This window comes from Macaca nemestrina, chromosome 20 (genome assembly GCF_043159975.1).
Source record: "Macaca nemestrina isolate mMacNem1 chromosome 20, mMacNem.hap1, whole genome shotgun sequence".
In the NCBI taxonomy this organism is placed as follows: Eukaryota; Metazoa; Chordata; class Mammalia; order Primates; family Cercopithecidae; genus Macaca; species Macaca nemestrina.
Genome location: NC_092144.1, coordinates 15,073,245 through 15,090,026, shown reverse-complemented (window position 1 = coordinate 15,090,026; position 16,782 = coordinate 15,073,245). Strand labels below are relative to the sequence as shown.

Genomic DNA, 16,782 nt, shown 5'->3' with positions numbered 1-16,782 from the left:
AAAGAAAAAAAAAGGAAAAGAAACCAGACAAGTAGTTTATTTTCCTTTGTACATTTCTTCTAATTAAAAGGATAATATTTGTAAAACACTAGACACAGTATCAGATACATAGAAAAACTTCAATACTTGGTGGAATTTATGACTATGATGATATTCTTGCTTCTTCTTACACTAGGGGTAAAGAAAATACTTTTTGCCTGTGCATTCAAGAAGAACCATGTTCATAAGTGCCCAGACACACCCACGTGATGATCTCCACCTGTCCATAGATAGAAAACACATTTCTAGGCACAGATCATGGGATAAAGTTTATTACAATGGCTCATAAACAAGAGATTATGATCACAGGAACCTAAGCAAAAAGGGAGGGGGGAAACAATAGCTAGTATGTATCAAACACATATTTTCAGGTATTTTCACATACCTGAACCCTTACAACAGTCCTACGGAGATACACATTATTATCCCCAGCCCTTCTATTATATTTTATCACCACCAAACTGGCCATTAGGAGCTTAGAGGGCAGAACTTTCTGAAAAACTTTTTTTTTATGGCATTCTTCAGCTCCTTGTTCCTTAAGCTGAAAATGATTGGGCTAAGGAAGGGGGTGAAGACAGTATAGGTGGTGGCCATCAAGGTGTCACTGTACATAGAATGGAGGCCCTTGGGCTTGAGGTAGATAAGGGAGGCAAAACTATAGTGCACGACCACCACAGTGAGGTGGGATACACATGTGGAGAAAGTCTTGTGCCGGCCCTCAGCAGAGGGAATCCTCAAGATGGCAGCCACAATGAAGACATAGGAGAGGATGATGAGGAATAAACAGCCTTTCAGGGCTGTGACACACACCAGCATCACACCCATGATGACAGATGATGTCTTGTTCCCACAGGCCAACTTCAAGAGGGAAAGTACATGACAGACAAAATGATGGATCACGTTAGACCCACAGAAAGTGAGGTGAAAAACTATCATTGTCACCATCATCCCCATGACTGAGCCACCAGCCCAGGTCCAGGCCACAAGACGGGCACAGTCATGGGGGCTCATGAGCACATTGTAACGCAGTGGGTGGCAGATGGCCACGTAACGATCATAACCCATGACCATGAGAAGGAAGGAGTGAGTGAAGCCAAACATGAAGGAGAAGAACATCTGACTGACACAAGACACAAAGGTGATGGAACGATGGGTGGAGAGCAGATCAGCCAGCATGCGAGGGGTGATGGCAACAGTGAACAGAATCTCAGAGATGGAGAGGGCACACAAGAAGAGGTACATGGGTGTGTGGAGTCTGTGTTCAATCCAGATTGTGGCCATGATGAGAAGGTTGCCCAGCAATGTGAACAGGAACATCAGGAGGTACAGCAGGAACAAGACGGGCAGGAGCTGCTGGGGGAAGGCTGAGAAGCCAAAGAGGATAAATTCAGACATGGTGCTGTAGTTCTGACCAGGCATGGATACTGCATCTGGTGAGATTAGAAATAAAATTAAATGACAGTGGTTAAAACACAGACTCTAGAACAGACCAAATGGCAACTCAACAGCTCTATGTTATTCAACAACTGGCAGAATTTTCTGGGTCTCACATTCCTCATCTGTAAAATGGAGTAAATAATAGTAGTTCTTAACATTCAGCAATGTGACAAAGATCAAATGAGATCAGTATACTAGATGATCAAGTCAGATTTTGGCTACTAACTGGGTTTCTAGTAACACTGACTAACATAAAGAAAAGGTTCAATACTTGGAGCCATTAGAGACAGGCATAGATGATCAGGGTCAGAGTCTCTTGATAATGTGCCAGTTCTAGAAAACATATATTTTGATCTTGAGGTTTAAATTTTTTTTCCCTGAGTGTCTTTATCTTTTAATTGCTTATTTAACCCATTTACATTTATTTTAATGCTGTTTTATTGGTACTCATTTATGCCATCTTATTTCTAATGTTACTTTTACTATTCTAAAAAATTGAACAGAAAATTTGAAAAGAAAAGGCTGGATACGTGTCAGACAAATATGTTCCAGATGAAAGCTGAGGTTGCAGTCTTAATAATAATAAAAGGTTAAATGTAAGGAAACAGTGATCACAATATCTCTAATACCATATGCCACTCCAGGAAACCAGAGTTCCTTGAGACATGGCTGATCTTGGTCTGGACATGGAAGAAAGCTTTGGATATCTTGTACCAGTGTGAAATGAAACTTTCACTAAGTAATGGGATAATATTAAAAGCCTGCAGGTACTAGATTGAAAAGATGCCCACTAGCCAAAAAGAATAATCATTGTACAGAAGATGGAGGAATAAGCTAAGTGACACTGTGAGGAAGCTTTCAGAAAAATTCAGAAGGTGGATAATTCCACAGAACAATTGGTCTGGTCTCATTGGATAAAGGCTCATTCAAAGGATAGGAGAGATTCCAGGACATAACCAGTGAATGCAACATAGGGGACTAGTTGAATCTTGATCTACGTAACCAGCTGTAAGTATTTTTAAGGCAATAGAGAACATTTTGATTATAGTATGAATGAATGATTAGGTATGAGTAATAGTAAAGCATTATTATTGATCAAGTTATGAATTTTTTTAGAGATAAGGTCTCACTATGTCCACCAGGTTAGAGTGCTGTAGTAGGATCATGACTCACTGCATCCTGGAACTCCTGGGCTCAAGTGATCCTTCTCCTCAGCCCCCTAAATAGTTGGGACTACAGGTGTGTGCCACCTAATCTGTTTAATTTAATGTGTTTTTTTGTTTTTTTTTTTTGTTTTGTTTTTTCATAGAGACAGGGCTTTGTTTTGTTGCCCAAACTGGTCTCTAACTCCTGGACTCAAGCGATCTTCCTGTCTCAGCCTCCCAAAGTGCTGGGATTATACACGTAAGCCACCATGCTCAGTTAATTATTTTTTTAAGTTTTATCTGGTTATTTTGACTATGAAGAAAAATGTTTACTTTTTCAATGTATACTAAGATTTTTAAATCACACACACACACATGCACACACACTAAGGGACAGAGAATAATATTTATACCCATTAAAAGAACATAGCAACTAGCATAAATACTATATATAACTATATATCCTGGAATATTAATAAATAATCAACAAAACTTCAGTGAGATAGATAGCAATAGCCAAATCAACATCAGATTGATTTTTTTTTTTTTTTTGAGACGGAGTCTTGCTCTGTCATCCAGGCTGGGGTGCAATGGTGCGATCTCGGCTCACTGCAACCTCCTCCTCCCAGGTTCAACTGATTCTCCTGCCTCAGTCTCCCTAGTAGCTGGGATTACAGGCGCATGCCACCACACCCAGCTAATTTTTGTAGTAGAGGCGGGGTTTCACCACGTTGGCCAGGCTGGTCTCAAACTCCTGACCTCAGGTGATCTGCCCTCCTTGGCCTCCCAAAGTGCTGAGATTACAGGTGTGAGCCACCACAATCTATATACAGGCAGATAGATTATTATAGTTAGAAATTGTAGCAGAGTTAGGAAATGCAATTTATTGATTATTAATTATAAGGCAATTAATAATATCCAGACATTATCTGTGGGAAAAGAAAGAGCGATCAGACTGTAACTGTGTCTATATAGAAAGAAGTAGACATAAGAGACTCCATTTTGTTCTGTATTTGAGATGCTATTAACCTGTGACCCTACCCCCAACCCTGTCCTTGCAAGAGACACGTGCTGTGGTGACTCAAGGTTTAAGGGATTTGGGGCTGTGCAGGGTGTGCTTTGTTAAACAAGTGCCTGAAGGCAGTATGCTGGTTAAAAGTCATCACCATTCTCTTAATCTCAAGTACCCAGGGACATATACACTGTGGAAGGTCGCAGGGACCTCTGCCTGGGAAAGCTAGGTATTGTCCAAGGTTTCGCCCCATGTGATAGTCTGAAATATGGCCTCGTGGGAAGGGAAAGACCTGATCGTCCCCCAGCCTGACACCCGTGAAGGGTCTGTGCTGAGGAGGACTAGTATAAGAGGAAAGAAGGCCTCTTGGCAGTTGAGATAGAGAAAAGCATCTGCCTCCTGCCTGTCCCTGGGCAACGGAACATCTCAGTGTAAAACCCGATTGTATGTTCTATTTACTGAGAAAGGAGAAAACCGCCTTAGGGCTGAAGGTGGGACTTGCTAGCGGCAATGCTGCTCTTCATGCACTAAAAAGATTTATGGAGATGTTTGCACATGCATATCAAGGCACAGCACTTTTCCTTAAACTTATTCATGTCACAGAGATCTTTATTCATATGCCTTACTGCTGACCTTCTCCCTACGATGATCCTATTATCCTGCCACTTCCCCTTTTCCAAGATGGTAAAGATAATAATCAATAAATACTGAGGGAACTCAGAGACCGGTGCTGGCGCGGGTCCTCTGTATGCTGAGCGCCAGTCCCCTGGGCCCACTTTTTCTTTCTCTATACTTTGTCTCTGTGTCTCATTTCTTTTCTCAAGTCTCTCGTTCCACCTAATGAGAAGTGCCCACAGGTGTGGAGGGTCAGGCCACCCTTTCAATTATCTATTAGATATATTAGACTCTTCACCAAAAAGAAAATTAACATTTTTTTCAACCACTAAGTGACTTTTACAAAAATTGACATTTAATTAGGATATAAACATTTATTTAATTCCAAAGCATAATAATGTGATATAGATTATAATGAATTAACATTAAAAATCAATAGGGGAGAAATAGCTTTACAAATCTCATGTATTTGGAAGATAACTGTATAATTAAATAATCTTCAGTTTCAACAGTAAATTATAAAATAGTGGAATATTTAGAATTAAATGATAATTTAAATATTGAATGACAATATTTTAACCTAAAATAGTACTTTGAAGGAAATACACAGTTCAAAATACCTTTATCAAGAAACTGCCTCAAGAAAAAAATCATGCTTAATAAAATCAAGATCAAGTTATTGGAAAAAATTAATAAGATAGAAATAAACAAGGAGAAGGTACCAATAACAGAACCCAAAATTACAAATGGGAAATAATGACAGAGACAATGGTTATTTTTAAATTAATAAAAACAGTAAAAGAAATAATAAATTTACATTGTAGATGAAATGAACAAGTACTTAGAAAAATATAAAATTCCAAAACTGGTGTAAGAAAAAAGGGATCCTATATGCTCAAATAAGCTTTAGAGAAATTGAAATGGTAGTCAAAGATCATCTCTCTCTAAAATCTTTGCCCCAGTGGATTTTATTAAAGTGTGGTAAGTACTATTAAACTATTAAGAAAACAGTTGGTTAGTATCTTATACATGATCTCCAAAAAAACAGAAGAGTTAGGAAATCTGACCAGCACACCTCCTCAGGTTAATACAATCTTGGTCTAAAATCAGGTAAGAATCTTTACCGAAAAAAGAGACAATTATACGCCTACTTCACCTATCCAGGCAGATTTAAAATTCCAGAATAAAACATAACCTGGTCAAATCTAATGGTGTATTAAAAATAATTTACCATGATCAAGTGGTATTGGTTTATTCCATAAATGACAAGATTGGTTAACATCAGAAAACCTATCATACAGTTTATCACAGGAATCGATTTAAAAGGAAAAATCACGACTATTTCAATCAAGGCATAAATACATTCTCTAAAACTCTATTCCTATTATGATTTTTTAAAAAACACTTCACAACACAAAATCCAGGGAGGCTTTCTTAGCTAGATATAGAATATACAGCACAAAATCAGCAAATACAACTCTAAAGAAGAAAGCTTTCAATGCATCACTTTAGGATCCAGAAAAAGCCAAGGATACTCACTAACTCTGCTGTTCTTTAACATGGAGCTGAACGTCGTGAGTGATGGTATAAGGCAAGAAAAAGAAACCAGGCATCTAAGGTATCTAAGGACTGGAAGGGAAGAGACGTGATCATCTACCTAGAAAAGATAAAAGAATGATGACATCATCTGTTAGAACAATAACAGAGCCCAGTGATGCAGAAGGCAAGGTCAGCTGGCAAAAATCACGGTGTTCCTCCTAGTACCACACCAGTAACAAGCATTTAAGAAGTAGAATTTGAATACAGAGAAAGAGAACATTCCCAATAGCAACACAAACAATTAATATAAAGAAACATCGCTCGGGATCCCTTTACACCTCAAAGTTACTAAGCACTCTAAAGGGCTTTTGTTTATGTGGTTTAGAACTATCCATTTTTACCATATTGGAAATGAAAATTGAAAATCATTAAAAATATTTAGTTATTAGTATATTTAAAAGAGCACTCCCAGGCATGACGGCTCATGCCTGTAATCCCGGCACTTTGGGAGGCTGAGGTGGGTGGATCATTTGAGGTCAGGAGTTTGAGACCAGCCTGGCCAACATGGTGAATCCACGTCTCTACAAAAAATACAAAAATTAGCTGGGTGTGGGAGCATGCGCCTGTAATCCCAGCCACTCGGGAGTCTGAGCCACGAGAATCACTTGAACCCTGGAGGAGGAGATTGCAGTGAGCGGAGATCACGCCACTGTACTCCAGCCTGGGCAACAGAGTGAGACTCCATCTCAAAAAAATTTTTTTAAAGAGCAGTAATAAATCTATTGCATACTAATATAAGAAACATTTTCAGGCAAATAACCACAGTAGGAAAAAAGCATTTCATGAGAAGAGTGGCCTTGTTTGACATTTTAGCAAATGCATCATATGTCCTGGCTTGACAGGAAACAGTTTGATGCTTTAATCTGCCTCTTCATTCAGTCTGCGTCAATATGTTGAGGCATATTATGAAAATATATTCTCACATGTAAATTTGAAAAATAAGGACTTCAGGGACCACCCTGCAGAGGTCCTCTTATCACACTTTGAAAAAATCTACTATAACATATCTAGGAATTAACCAAAAACATGCCATAACTCCAAAGAAAAAAATTTAAATACATACTAATAAAAATGTAGAAGATGATCTGAACACGTGGGGAGCAGTGTACAGTCTTGGCTGGGATGGCCTGACATGCTAATGATGTCAATTCAACCTCAAATTATAACCTCAATACTTAATCATACTCAATAATATAATATTGTATTATATTTACAATTCCAGTGAATCAACTCTAAATTTGATAAAACTATTTGAAAATTCCTTCAGAAAAATAAATGTCAAGCCAGGCACGGTGGCTCAAGCCTATAATCCCAGCACTTTGGGAGGCCAAGTTGGGCAGAACACTTGAGGTCAGGAATTCAAGACCAGCCTGAGCAACATGGCGAAACCCCGTCTCTACTAAATATAGGAAAATTAACCGGGCGTGATGGCCCACTTGTAATCCCAGCCACTTGGGAGGCTGAGGCACGAGAATTGCTTGAACCCGGGAGGTGGAGGTTGCAGTGTGCTCCCTGGGCAACAGAGTGAGACTCTGTCTTAAATAAATAAATAAATAAATAAATGTTAGTGCAAAGCCATACTAATATTATAAAAATGGAATCAAGAGAAGAGCTGTTCCCTCCCACATGCTGAGACACACAATAGAGTCATAGTCATTTTTAAAATTATGAAACGTGGAACAGACATAGATCTGAATAAGCTGACTGGAAATCTAAGAAAATAACCCTGCATTGTTCAAAACCTAATACAGTACATGATAAATGTGCTGGCACAAATCAAGAGGAAAAGGTAGATTGTTCACTCGTTGTGGTGAGAAAACTGCTCATTTTATGAAGCAAAGTAAATACTAATTTCTGCCTAACAGCACATACAAAGGAGGATCCAGATGCATTCAAGAAATAAATACCAAATATCAAAGTATAAATTTAATAGAAGAAAGTATAGGAGAATAACTTTGTGGTCTAGGCTTGAGGAAAGACTTCCTAAACAACATTTCCAAGGCACAAACATTAAGATGATTTTTTAAACATGAAAAAAAATCAACATTGAGGATTTCCACTTAACAAAGGATTTCTGGGATGAAGTTAACAGGTAGATGGGAAAGGGGGAAAAGATATTTGCATTGTCTGAAACCGACAGGAGCGCATCCAAGTCATGTGGGGAGTTTCTTAAAAACCGACAAGGGAATAATATCTAGAACAAACAAGAAACCAGTTATATCAAGAAGAAGTCGGTACCTTAATGCAAAAAGCAAAAGATGTGAGAAGATTATGCACAGGAGTTACTCAGGCAAATGAAAGGATGCTCACACACAGAAAAAATAAAACAAAAAGGAAGAAAAGAATGGAGGGAAGGGGAAAATGAAAGACAGCAGTGGAATTTCACTGTATGCCTATGCAATTCTCCAAATTATAAAATGTCCAATATTGGTTGGGCTATGAGGAGAAAGAAATAATTTACACACTATAGGCAGGGAATGGTGGCTCACGCCTGTAATCCCAGCACTTTGGGAGGCCGAAGCAGGAGGATTACATGAGGCCAGGAGTTTACGATCAGCTACGCCAACATGGCAAAACCCCATTTCTACCAAGAATACAGAAATCAGCCAGGCTGGGAGTACACATTTGTAATCCCAGCTACTTGGGAAGCTGAGGCATGACAATCGATTGAGCCACAGAAGGTGGAAGTTTCAGTGAGCTGAGATCCCACCCCTGCACTCCAGCCTTGGCCACAGAGTGAGACTCCATCTCAGTAATAATAATAATAATACTAATAATAATAATAATAATAAAGAGAAGAAGAAGGAGAAGGAGAAGAAAAAGAAGAGGAAGAGGAAGAGGAGGAAGAAGAAGGGAAAGGGGAGGGGGAGGTGAAGAAGAAGAAATACTTATGCACTATTAGTGGGCATGTAGAATGGTGGAAATTAAAATTTTTAATGGGATTCATGCTCTGTGTACCAGCAAACTTGCTACTGTGTGTCTATCTTGACTTCTGAAACCTGTTTACAGTGGGACATGTAAGAGAATGGTCCCTGCAGCAGTTATTTCAGTGGGGGTGTTGGATAACCCTGCTTGTTCCTAATTGGAGAGAAGGCAGGTAAAAGATATAGCGGCAAACAACGGATATGAAAGCAAAAGGATATAGTGCTTTTAGCAGGAGTTTGATGCCCACATAGTAATGTAAGTGAATCATTAAAATAATATTGAGTGAAAAAAAACAAAAAACAGAATGAACTCTTTAGCGTAATTCCATGTGGACACATTAAGAATATATGTACATGAAATGATTCTGAATGATATAGTGATAATGAACCCAGGTCATTTGTCAAAATCCATGTACACAATGCAAAGAGTATAACCTAATATAAACTATGGAATTTAGTTAATAATAATGCATCAATATTGGTTCATTGATTGTAACACAGGTGCTACAGAAATGCAAGATATCAATAATAGGAGAGATGACCACACATGCAGGGGTGAGACGTATGTGAGAGCTCTCTATACTTTCTGACCGATATTTCTATAAAGTTAAAACTTCTCCAATCAAATTAAGTCCATTAATTTACCATTTAAAAGCAGTCACATTAAATTTTGTGCAGACAGAAAGCAATGTGTATCTTATAAGAACACATACAAATCAAAAAATGCATGGTAAGTATATGAAAATGCCTGTCACACAAAGAATGGAAACAAAGTGAACCAAAGGAGATAAACAAATGAAATAAGAAAAGGATCTTGCATAAACCAGTGTCAATCAAAAGCCACAAACTGGAAATATCATGGCCTCAAACTTCTGCACCTGAATTCTGCCATAAAAGAAAACAGAAATATTTTTATGAATAATGTGAGCCACATTGCTACAAGAGTTTCTGAAATCCTTCGTTCTGGATGGGCCCATCCATCATTACACCCCCTACTAGTCTCACTAGGACATTGTCCCCAAGTATCCCCCCCACCAAAACAGGAGTCAGCCCAGTGCTTGGAAAACACAGAATCACCCGGACTGTGAGGAACTTTACTGGCGTGAGGATGACGTATCCCACATGAAAAGACCACACTTATGACATGGAAGGAAAGTCTTCTGACCACGCAGCCACCCTACCCGGAAACCATCCCCCAGCATCAGCCACCTTCCTTCCCCATCCCTCCCATTGCCGGGCATCCTCTCTCCTACTAAGCACTTCTCCATCTGCTCCGCTCCTCTCCATCCCCTCTCCTGGGCCACCGCCCCATCCTCCTCCTTATCTCCTCTCCTCTGCACGCACTCCACTCTGGCTTCCAGAGAGAAATTTCTGAAATGCTTACAAGTTGCAGAGACATCAGACCCAGGGTGGAAACCCCAGCTCTCACTGTGTGTCTTTGGAGAAAGGACTTTGCAGCTCTGAGGCTCCTCTCCCCAAGTGAAAAACAGGAGTAACCAGAGAACTGTGAGAGTCCACCTTGTAAAAGTCATTGTCATTGACTGATAATGATTTTGGTCTTCTGAGCTGGTTTGTTTGTGTCATTCTGTACCAGATGTCACTCATTGACCCCATTCTAGGCTAATTCTCTGACCCCAACAGAGTCCTCAGTATTTCTGGCAATGACACGAAACAGTGTCTGATCCAACCAAGAGTCTGATCTAACCTTCTCCCTCTCTCAAGCCCCTATCTCACCCCTGCAGTCCAACATCCCGACTACTGCTTGCTGGAGCAGCCACAGCTCTCAAGGCCAGGCTTCCCCATCTCCTCTGACAGGTGGCCAGAATTCTGCCTACTCTGGTATCATTGCAGATGGCTCACACATAGGCACTGAGCAAACATCTCACAGCACTAGAGTGTATCCTGACCTCCCACAGAGCCTTGCCCCCAGGTTAGCAGGGGCACAATAGTGAAGACAAAATATACCTAGAATAGGATTTCTCAATCTCAGCACTAGTGACATTTGGGGACCAGGTCATTCTTTGTGGTGGGAGCTGTCCTATGCATTGTCTGACATTTAGCGGCATGCTTGGCCTCAATCCCTTAGATGCTAGTAGGAAAATCCCCCCAAGCCCCATACACAAGTCCTGACAACCAAACTGTCTCCAGGCATGACCAACTGTCCCCTGGGGACCAGAATCATGTCCAGTTGAGAAGTGATATGGGTACCTGGGCTCACTAAACAACCAGGCATCTTGAGTGGGCAAACGAAGAAGGCCCCATGCAGTCACCTAAGGCTGAGATCTCTCTCTTTTCCCCATCTCCCCAGTTCTGCTCCCCAACTCTAGGCTGGGCAGCTCCATCCACAACTCTCTGACTCTGCCCTTGTACCCTCCTTTTCTTGGTCTCCCTCCACCTGGGGCTGCCTTCAGTGAAGTGGCTATAAAAAAAAGGCACAAAAAACATGCTTTTAAGTGTTTTCACAGGTCACCTGTAGGCAAGTGTAGGAGCCAGACCCAGGGCCTCCTTGAACTGGTGCTGTGAGCTTTATTCCTGCAGTGGCCTTCCCAGCAGGTCATTCCCATGGGCCTCTCCAGGAAACCACCCTGGAAGGGCTGTCCTCTAGGTCTGGAGAGGCCAGGAGGAGCCTCAGGGGGCGTTCAGGAACCTGCAGCCTCCACCTCTTCCTCCAGCACACAGGGCTCACTACTGCCTCTCTGCCCAGGGAGACTTTAGCTCGTGCAAAGGATGGGAAGATTCCAGTCTCAAAGGAGATAGGGATGGAGATAATTCTGGTTAAAGATTAATATGTAAGGGACATACTGAGGGATAGCTGACCTCTCCTTCCATCATAGCTGGGAACTTGATTTTTAAGATTTCTCTGGGGTTCCTACGTTCAAGAGGGTGTCTGTTCACTTGGTTGGAGGCCTTAGGATTTTATTTTTATTTCTCAAAATCCAACAGACCCAGTGGTGCTCTGAGCAACTGGAAGATGAAGATGTTGTGTAAAACCTTGCAGGGCTCAATGGGAGATCCAGAGTGGAAACGTTTAATATATTAGAGTGAGAAATCACTATTCTTTCCTGGGACAATAAGTCTTCACTCACTACTGAGCCCCATTAAGGACACAACCCAATATGCTTACCCTGGAGTAGGCATGTTCTGTTCACAAAGTCATAAAATTAGGTGCACAGTCCAACTTGTCACCAAGTACAAGTAGTATACAGCAAACTAGGCTTGAGGCAGTCTTTTTTTTTTTTTTTCTGAGACAGGATCTCACTCTGTCACTGAGGCTGGATTGCAGTGATGTTATCACAGCTCACTGCAGCCTCAATCTCTTTGGCTCAAGTAATCCTCCCGCCTCAGCCTCCTGAGTAAGTGGGACTAGAGGCTAGCGCAAGCCTGCCCAGCTAATTTTTTTTTGTAGAATTGGTGTTTCCCTGTGTTGCCAAGGCTGGTCTCAAACTCCTGAACTCAAGGTATCCTTCCACCTAAGCCTCTCAAATAGCTAAGATTGCAGGCATGAGCCACCATGCCCACTTTCCACAGCTTGCATAGAGAAATCTTTTTCTAGAGCTCAATCTCCCTCAAAGCCATTGAGAAATTATAAATAATAAGCAATTTTTGCTGGCACACTTGTCTTTTTACCTGTTACACAGTTTTAGAAGTGAAGAGATGATCTATGAAGGGTACTGAACATAGTATACAGCTCAACATGTAGTAGACACTCATACAGTGGCTACTATTATTATTTTACTATTGCTGTGCAGCAGCATGGGAAGCAACCTAATAGCTGGGAATGAAGCATCTGTTTACTAATAATTCAGTCTGAATGATGTATCTGCCTAGGGCTGTGTGTGTGTGTGTGTGTGTGTGTGTGTGTGTGTGTGTGTGATGATTTCCTCTTCCTTATAAACTTATATAATCACAGACATAGGTCACTGATGGAAGTTCACAGACAGGATTCGTTCAACCACACTGAACCCAGCCAAAACTAAGATTAGGCCCCTACCTCACACCACACACAAAGTTTGACACTCAAAATATATCAAAAACCCAAATGTAAGAGCTAAAACTACAAAACTCTTATGAGGTAACGTAGATGTTCATGACCTTATATAAAGCAATACAATGCTTTTTGAGATGTGACACCAAAAGCACAAGCAACAAAAGAAAACAATATGTACATTGATGTTATCAAAATGTAAATCTATTGTGCTATAGGAGGACACCGAAAAGACCATGAAAACACAACCCACAAACTGTGAGGAAATAACTGAAAATCACAAATCAGATAAAAGAGTCTTAACTAAAAATGTAAAGTTTTCTTAAAACTTAACAACAAAAATACAAACAACCCAGTTGGAAAATGGGTGGAGTATCTCAAGAGCTATTTCTCCAAGAAGATCTCTAAATGGCCAACAAGCACACGGTGAGATGGTCAACATCCTTACTCACTAAGGAAATACAAATCAAAACCACAGTGAGATACCACTTCACAACCACGAAGATGGCTATAATAAAAAAGACAGTAACAAGTATTGGTGAGGTTGCGGGGATCTAGACCCCTGCAGCATTGCTAGTGGGAATGTAAAATGATACACAGACTTTAGGAAACAGCTTGTACGTCCTAAAAAAATAAACATAGAAATACCATTTGACCCAGCAATTTCACTCTAGATCCTTGAGGAATCGCCACACTGTCTTCCACAATGGTTGAACTAGTTTACAGTCCCACCAACAGTGTAAAAGTGTTCCTATTTCTCCACATCCTCTCCAGCACCTATCGTTTCCTGACTTTTTAATGATTGCCATTCTAACTGGTGTGTGTGAGATGGTATCTCATTGTGGTTTTGATTTGCATTTCTCTGATGGTGAGTGATGATGAGCATTTTTTCATGTGTCTTTTGGCTGCATAAATGTCTTCTTTTGAGAAGTGTCTGTTCATATCCTTTGCCCACTTTTTGATGGGGTTGTTTTTTCTTGTAAATTTGTTTGAGTTCTTTGTAGGTTCTGGATATTAGCCCTTTGTCAGATGAGTAGATTGCAAAAATTTTCTCCCATTCTGTAGGTTGCCTGTTCACTCTGAGGGTAGTTTCTTTTGCTGTGCAGAAGCTCTTTAGTTTAATTAGATCTCATTTGTCAATTTTGGCTTTTGTTGCCATTGCTTTTGGTGTTTTAGACATGAAGTCCTTGTCCATGCCTATGTCCTTAATGGTATTGCCTAGGTTTTCTTTCAGGGATTTTATGGTTTTAGGTCTAACATTTAAATCTCTGGGCCAAAATGAGATGGGAGCATTTTCAGTATGTGGGGCTCTAGCTCACCCCATTTTCTCTTTTTAAAATTTTTAATTTTTAATTTTTTTTTGAGACTGAGTCTCTCTCTATTGCCCAGGCTGGAGTGCAGTGGCATGATCTCAGCTCACTGCAACCTCCACCTCCTAGGTTCAAGCAATTCTCTTACCTCAACCTCCCGAGTAGCTGGAACTACAGGCATGCGCCACCACACTGGCGTAATTTTTGTATTTTCAGTAAGGACGGGGTTCCACCATGTTGGCCAGGCTGGTCTTGAACTCCTGACCTCAGGTGATCCGCCCACCTCAACCTCCCAAAGTGCTGGGATTACAAGCGTGAGCCACTGTACCGGCCTGTAACTTTTTTTTGTTTTGTTTTTTGAGATGGAGTCTCTCTCTGTCACCCAGGCTGGAGTGTGGTGGCGTGATCACATCTCGCTACAAGCTCTGCCTCCTGGGTTCAAATGACTCTCCTGCCTCAGCCTCCCAACTAGCTGGGACTACAGGCACATGCCACCATCCCAGGCCAAGTTTTGATTGTTGTTGTATTTTTTAGTAGAGATGGGATTTTCGCCATGTTGCCCAGGCTGGTCTTGAACTCCTGACCTCAGGTGATCCACCCGCCTTAGCCTCCCAACGTGCTGGGATTACAGGCGTGAGCCACTACACTCGGCCTGTCACCACATTTTCCTGTGCCTCCCTCACTTCTCACTCCCATCTGCCTCAATCGAGTGATCTCAAGCCTCACATCGTCTCTCCCAGGAAGCCTCCCATGGCTCCACCACCCTGGGCTGAGTCACGTGGGCTGAGCTTCCCCCACCACACAGTGTGGTCACTGCCTGGTTACCACTCTGTGTCTCTTGCTAAACTGTAACATCCTGAGGGCAAGGACAGCATCTTATTGGGTCTGTGCTGTGTTTCCAACACCTAGAAAAGTCCTGGCATCTAGTAAATATTCAAGAAATGTACATTGAAGAAAATAATGAATGAAGGGCGTGTATGATGCCATGATACTCCATAAGGCAGGTGAGAAAATGGGAAAGGTGACATTTGCACTGAGCTTGAAGGATGAGGAAGGGTCCCTAGACACAGTGGCAAGCAGGGCATCCCAGCCCGAGGAATCAGCTTGAGTGCCCACAACAGGGTAGGGGAGCTGGAGAAGTCATATTGGGGCCAGACTGTGAAGGGCGTTGGAGGCATCTTAGAATCATTACTCTGGGCCCAAGGGGAGGAGGGTAGGCTGGAAGGAGAGGCCAGGAAGGGGCTGGGGCCTCGAGCTTGGCAGGGACAGATGCCAGCCTGGACTGAGGGTCCGGCCAACACTTTCCTCCAAGCCCAGCCTCCCAGGACAGCAGAAGACCCAGAATTTGGAGAAATTGGGCTGGACCTGCAGATATTTTCCCCTGAGACATTTCTTTGGCACAGCTCGAACCAGGAAGGGACATCAGAGGGACAGATGTTAAGCTGAGAGATGGAGCCAGGACTAGGAGAGAAGTGTTTTGTTGCTGCTTCTGGATGCCCAGAGAAATGAGGACGTGGGGCTGGGTTAACAGGAAACAAGGGGAGTTGTGAGCCAGGAGATGAGGTGGGAGGACCAAGGTCACAGTTCCAGCTGCATCTTGCGGCCCTGCCTGGTGGGGGCGCCGTGACTCTGGACCAGTGGCTTGGCCTCTCTGGATCTCATTTTCCGTTTTGTAAAATGGGGCTGGATTATTCCAGGAAGAGACACATTATGTGTAAGGATCTTGTCCCAGAGTAGGTGTTTGGTCGGGGTGAATGCCACTTCCTCTTCCCCCATTTCATTTTTTTTTTTTTTTTTTTTAGATGGAGTTCTGCTCTTGTTGCCCAGGTTGGAGTGCAATGGTATGATCTCAGCTCACCCCAACCTCCGCCTCCCGCATCCAAACGATTCTCCTGCCTCAGCCTCCTGAGTAGCTGGGACTACAGGCATGCGCCACCACACCCGGCTAATTCTGTATTTTTAGTAGAGACAGAGTTTCTCCATATTGGTCAGGCTGGTCTCGAACTCCTGACCTCAGGTGATCCACCCGTCTTGGCCTCCCAAAGTGTAGGGATAACAGGCATGAGCCACTGCACCCAGCCTTCATTTTTTTCTTAAACTGTGCGTGTTATTCCTTCATTCACCCCACAAATATTCGTTGAGCGCCTACTATGTGCCCAGCAGTGAGTGGCAAATAAGCAAAAAGTCTCTTTGACCTTCAACCTTGTGGCTCAACTCAGCTTTTCTGCCAGGCAGGGCCCTTGCATTTCTGAATGCTTCCACTGGGCTTCACCCAGGGATGACCAAAAAAATATGAGTTCCAGAAAATGCATTCCCCAAACGTGCATCAGCCCTTCCTGTGCACCAGAACCTGGGCTCACAACTGTGAGGAGGTGTGGATCAGAACCCATCCCTCCCTCAAGAAACATCTTCTTTCCAAAAAATACAAAAATTAGCTGGGAGTGGTGGTGGCTGCCTGTAATCCCAGCTACTTGGGAGGCTGAGGTGGGAGAATCAGTTGAACCAGGAGGTGGAGGTTGCAGTGAACTGGGATCAAATCACTGCACTCCAGCCTGGGTGACAGAGTGAGAATCCATCTCCAAAAAATAAAAAAATAATAATAATAAAATAAGAAAGAAGGAAAAGAAAAAGAAACATTTTCTCCATCTACTTCCCTTCACTGCATTCTGCCCTTGAGTAAGGGACTGTGAGACAATTTCCTCTGTTACTTCCATTT

The 16,782-nt window shown here is 42.0% G+C and overlaps 1 protein-coding gene across 1 annotated transcript; it reads right to left on the bottom strand.

Moving 5' to 3' along the window:
• Positions 1-310: 310 nt before the first annotated feature.
• On the bottom strand, positions 311-6,097 carry LOC105494459 (olfactory receptor 10H3-like). The gene is made up of 2 exons (XM_011762926.3): positions 5,788-6,097; positions 311-1,469 (listed from the first exon to the last, which is right to left on the bottom strand). The coding sequence occupies exons 1-2, from the start codon at positions 5,807-5,809 to the stop codon at positions 508-510; spliced, it is 984 nt and encodes a 327-aa protein (XP_011761228.2). The 5' UTR covers positions 5,810-6,097; the 3' UTR covers positions 311-507.
• Between the last annotated feature and the right edge of the window lie 10,685 nt (positions 6,098-16,782).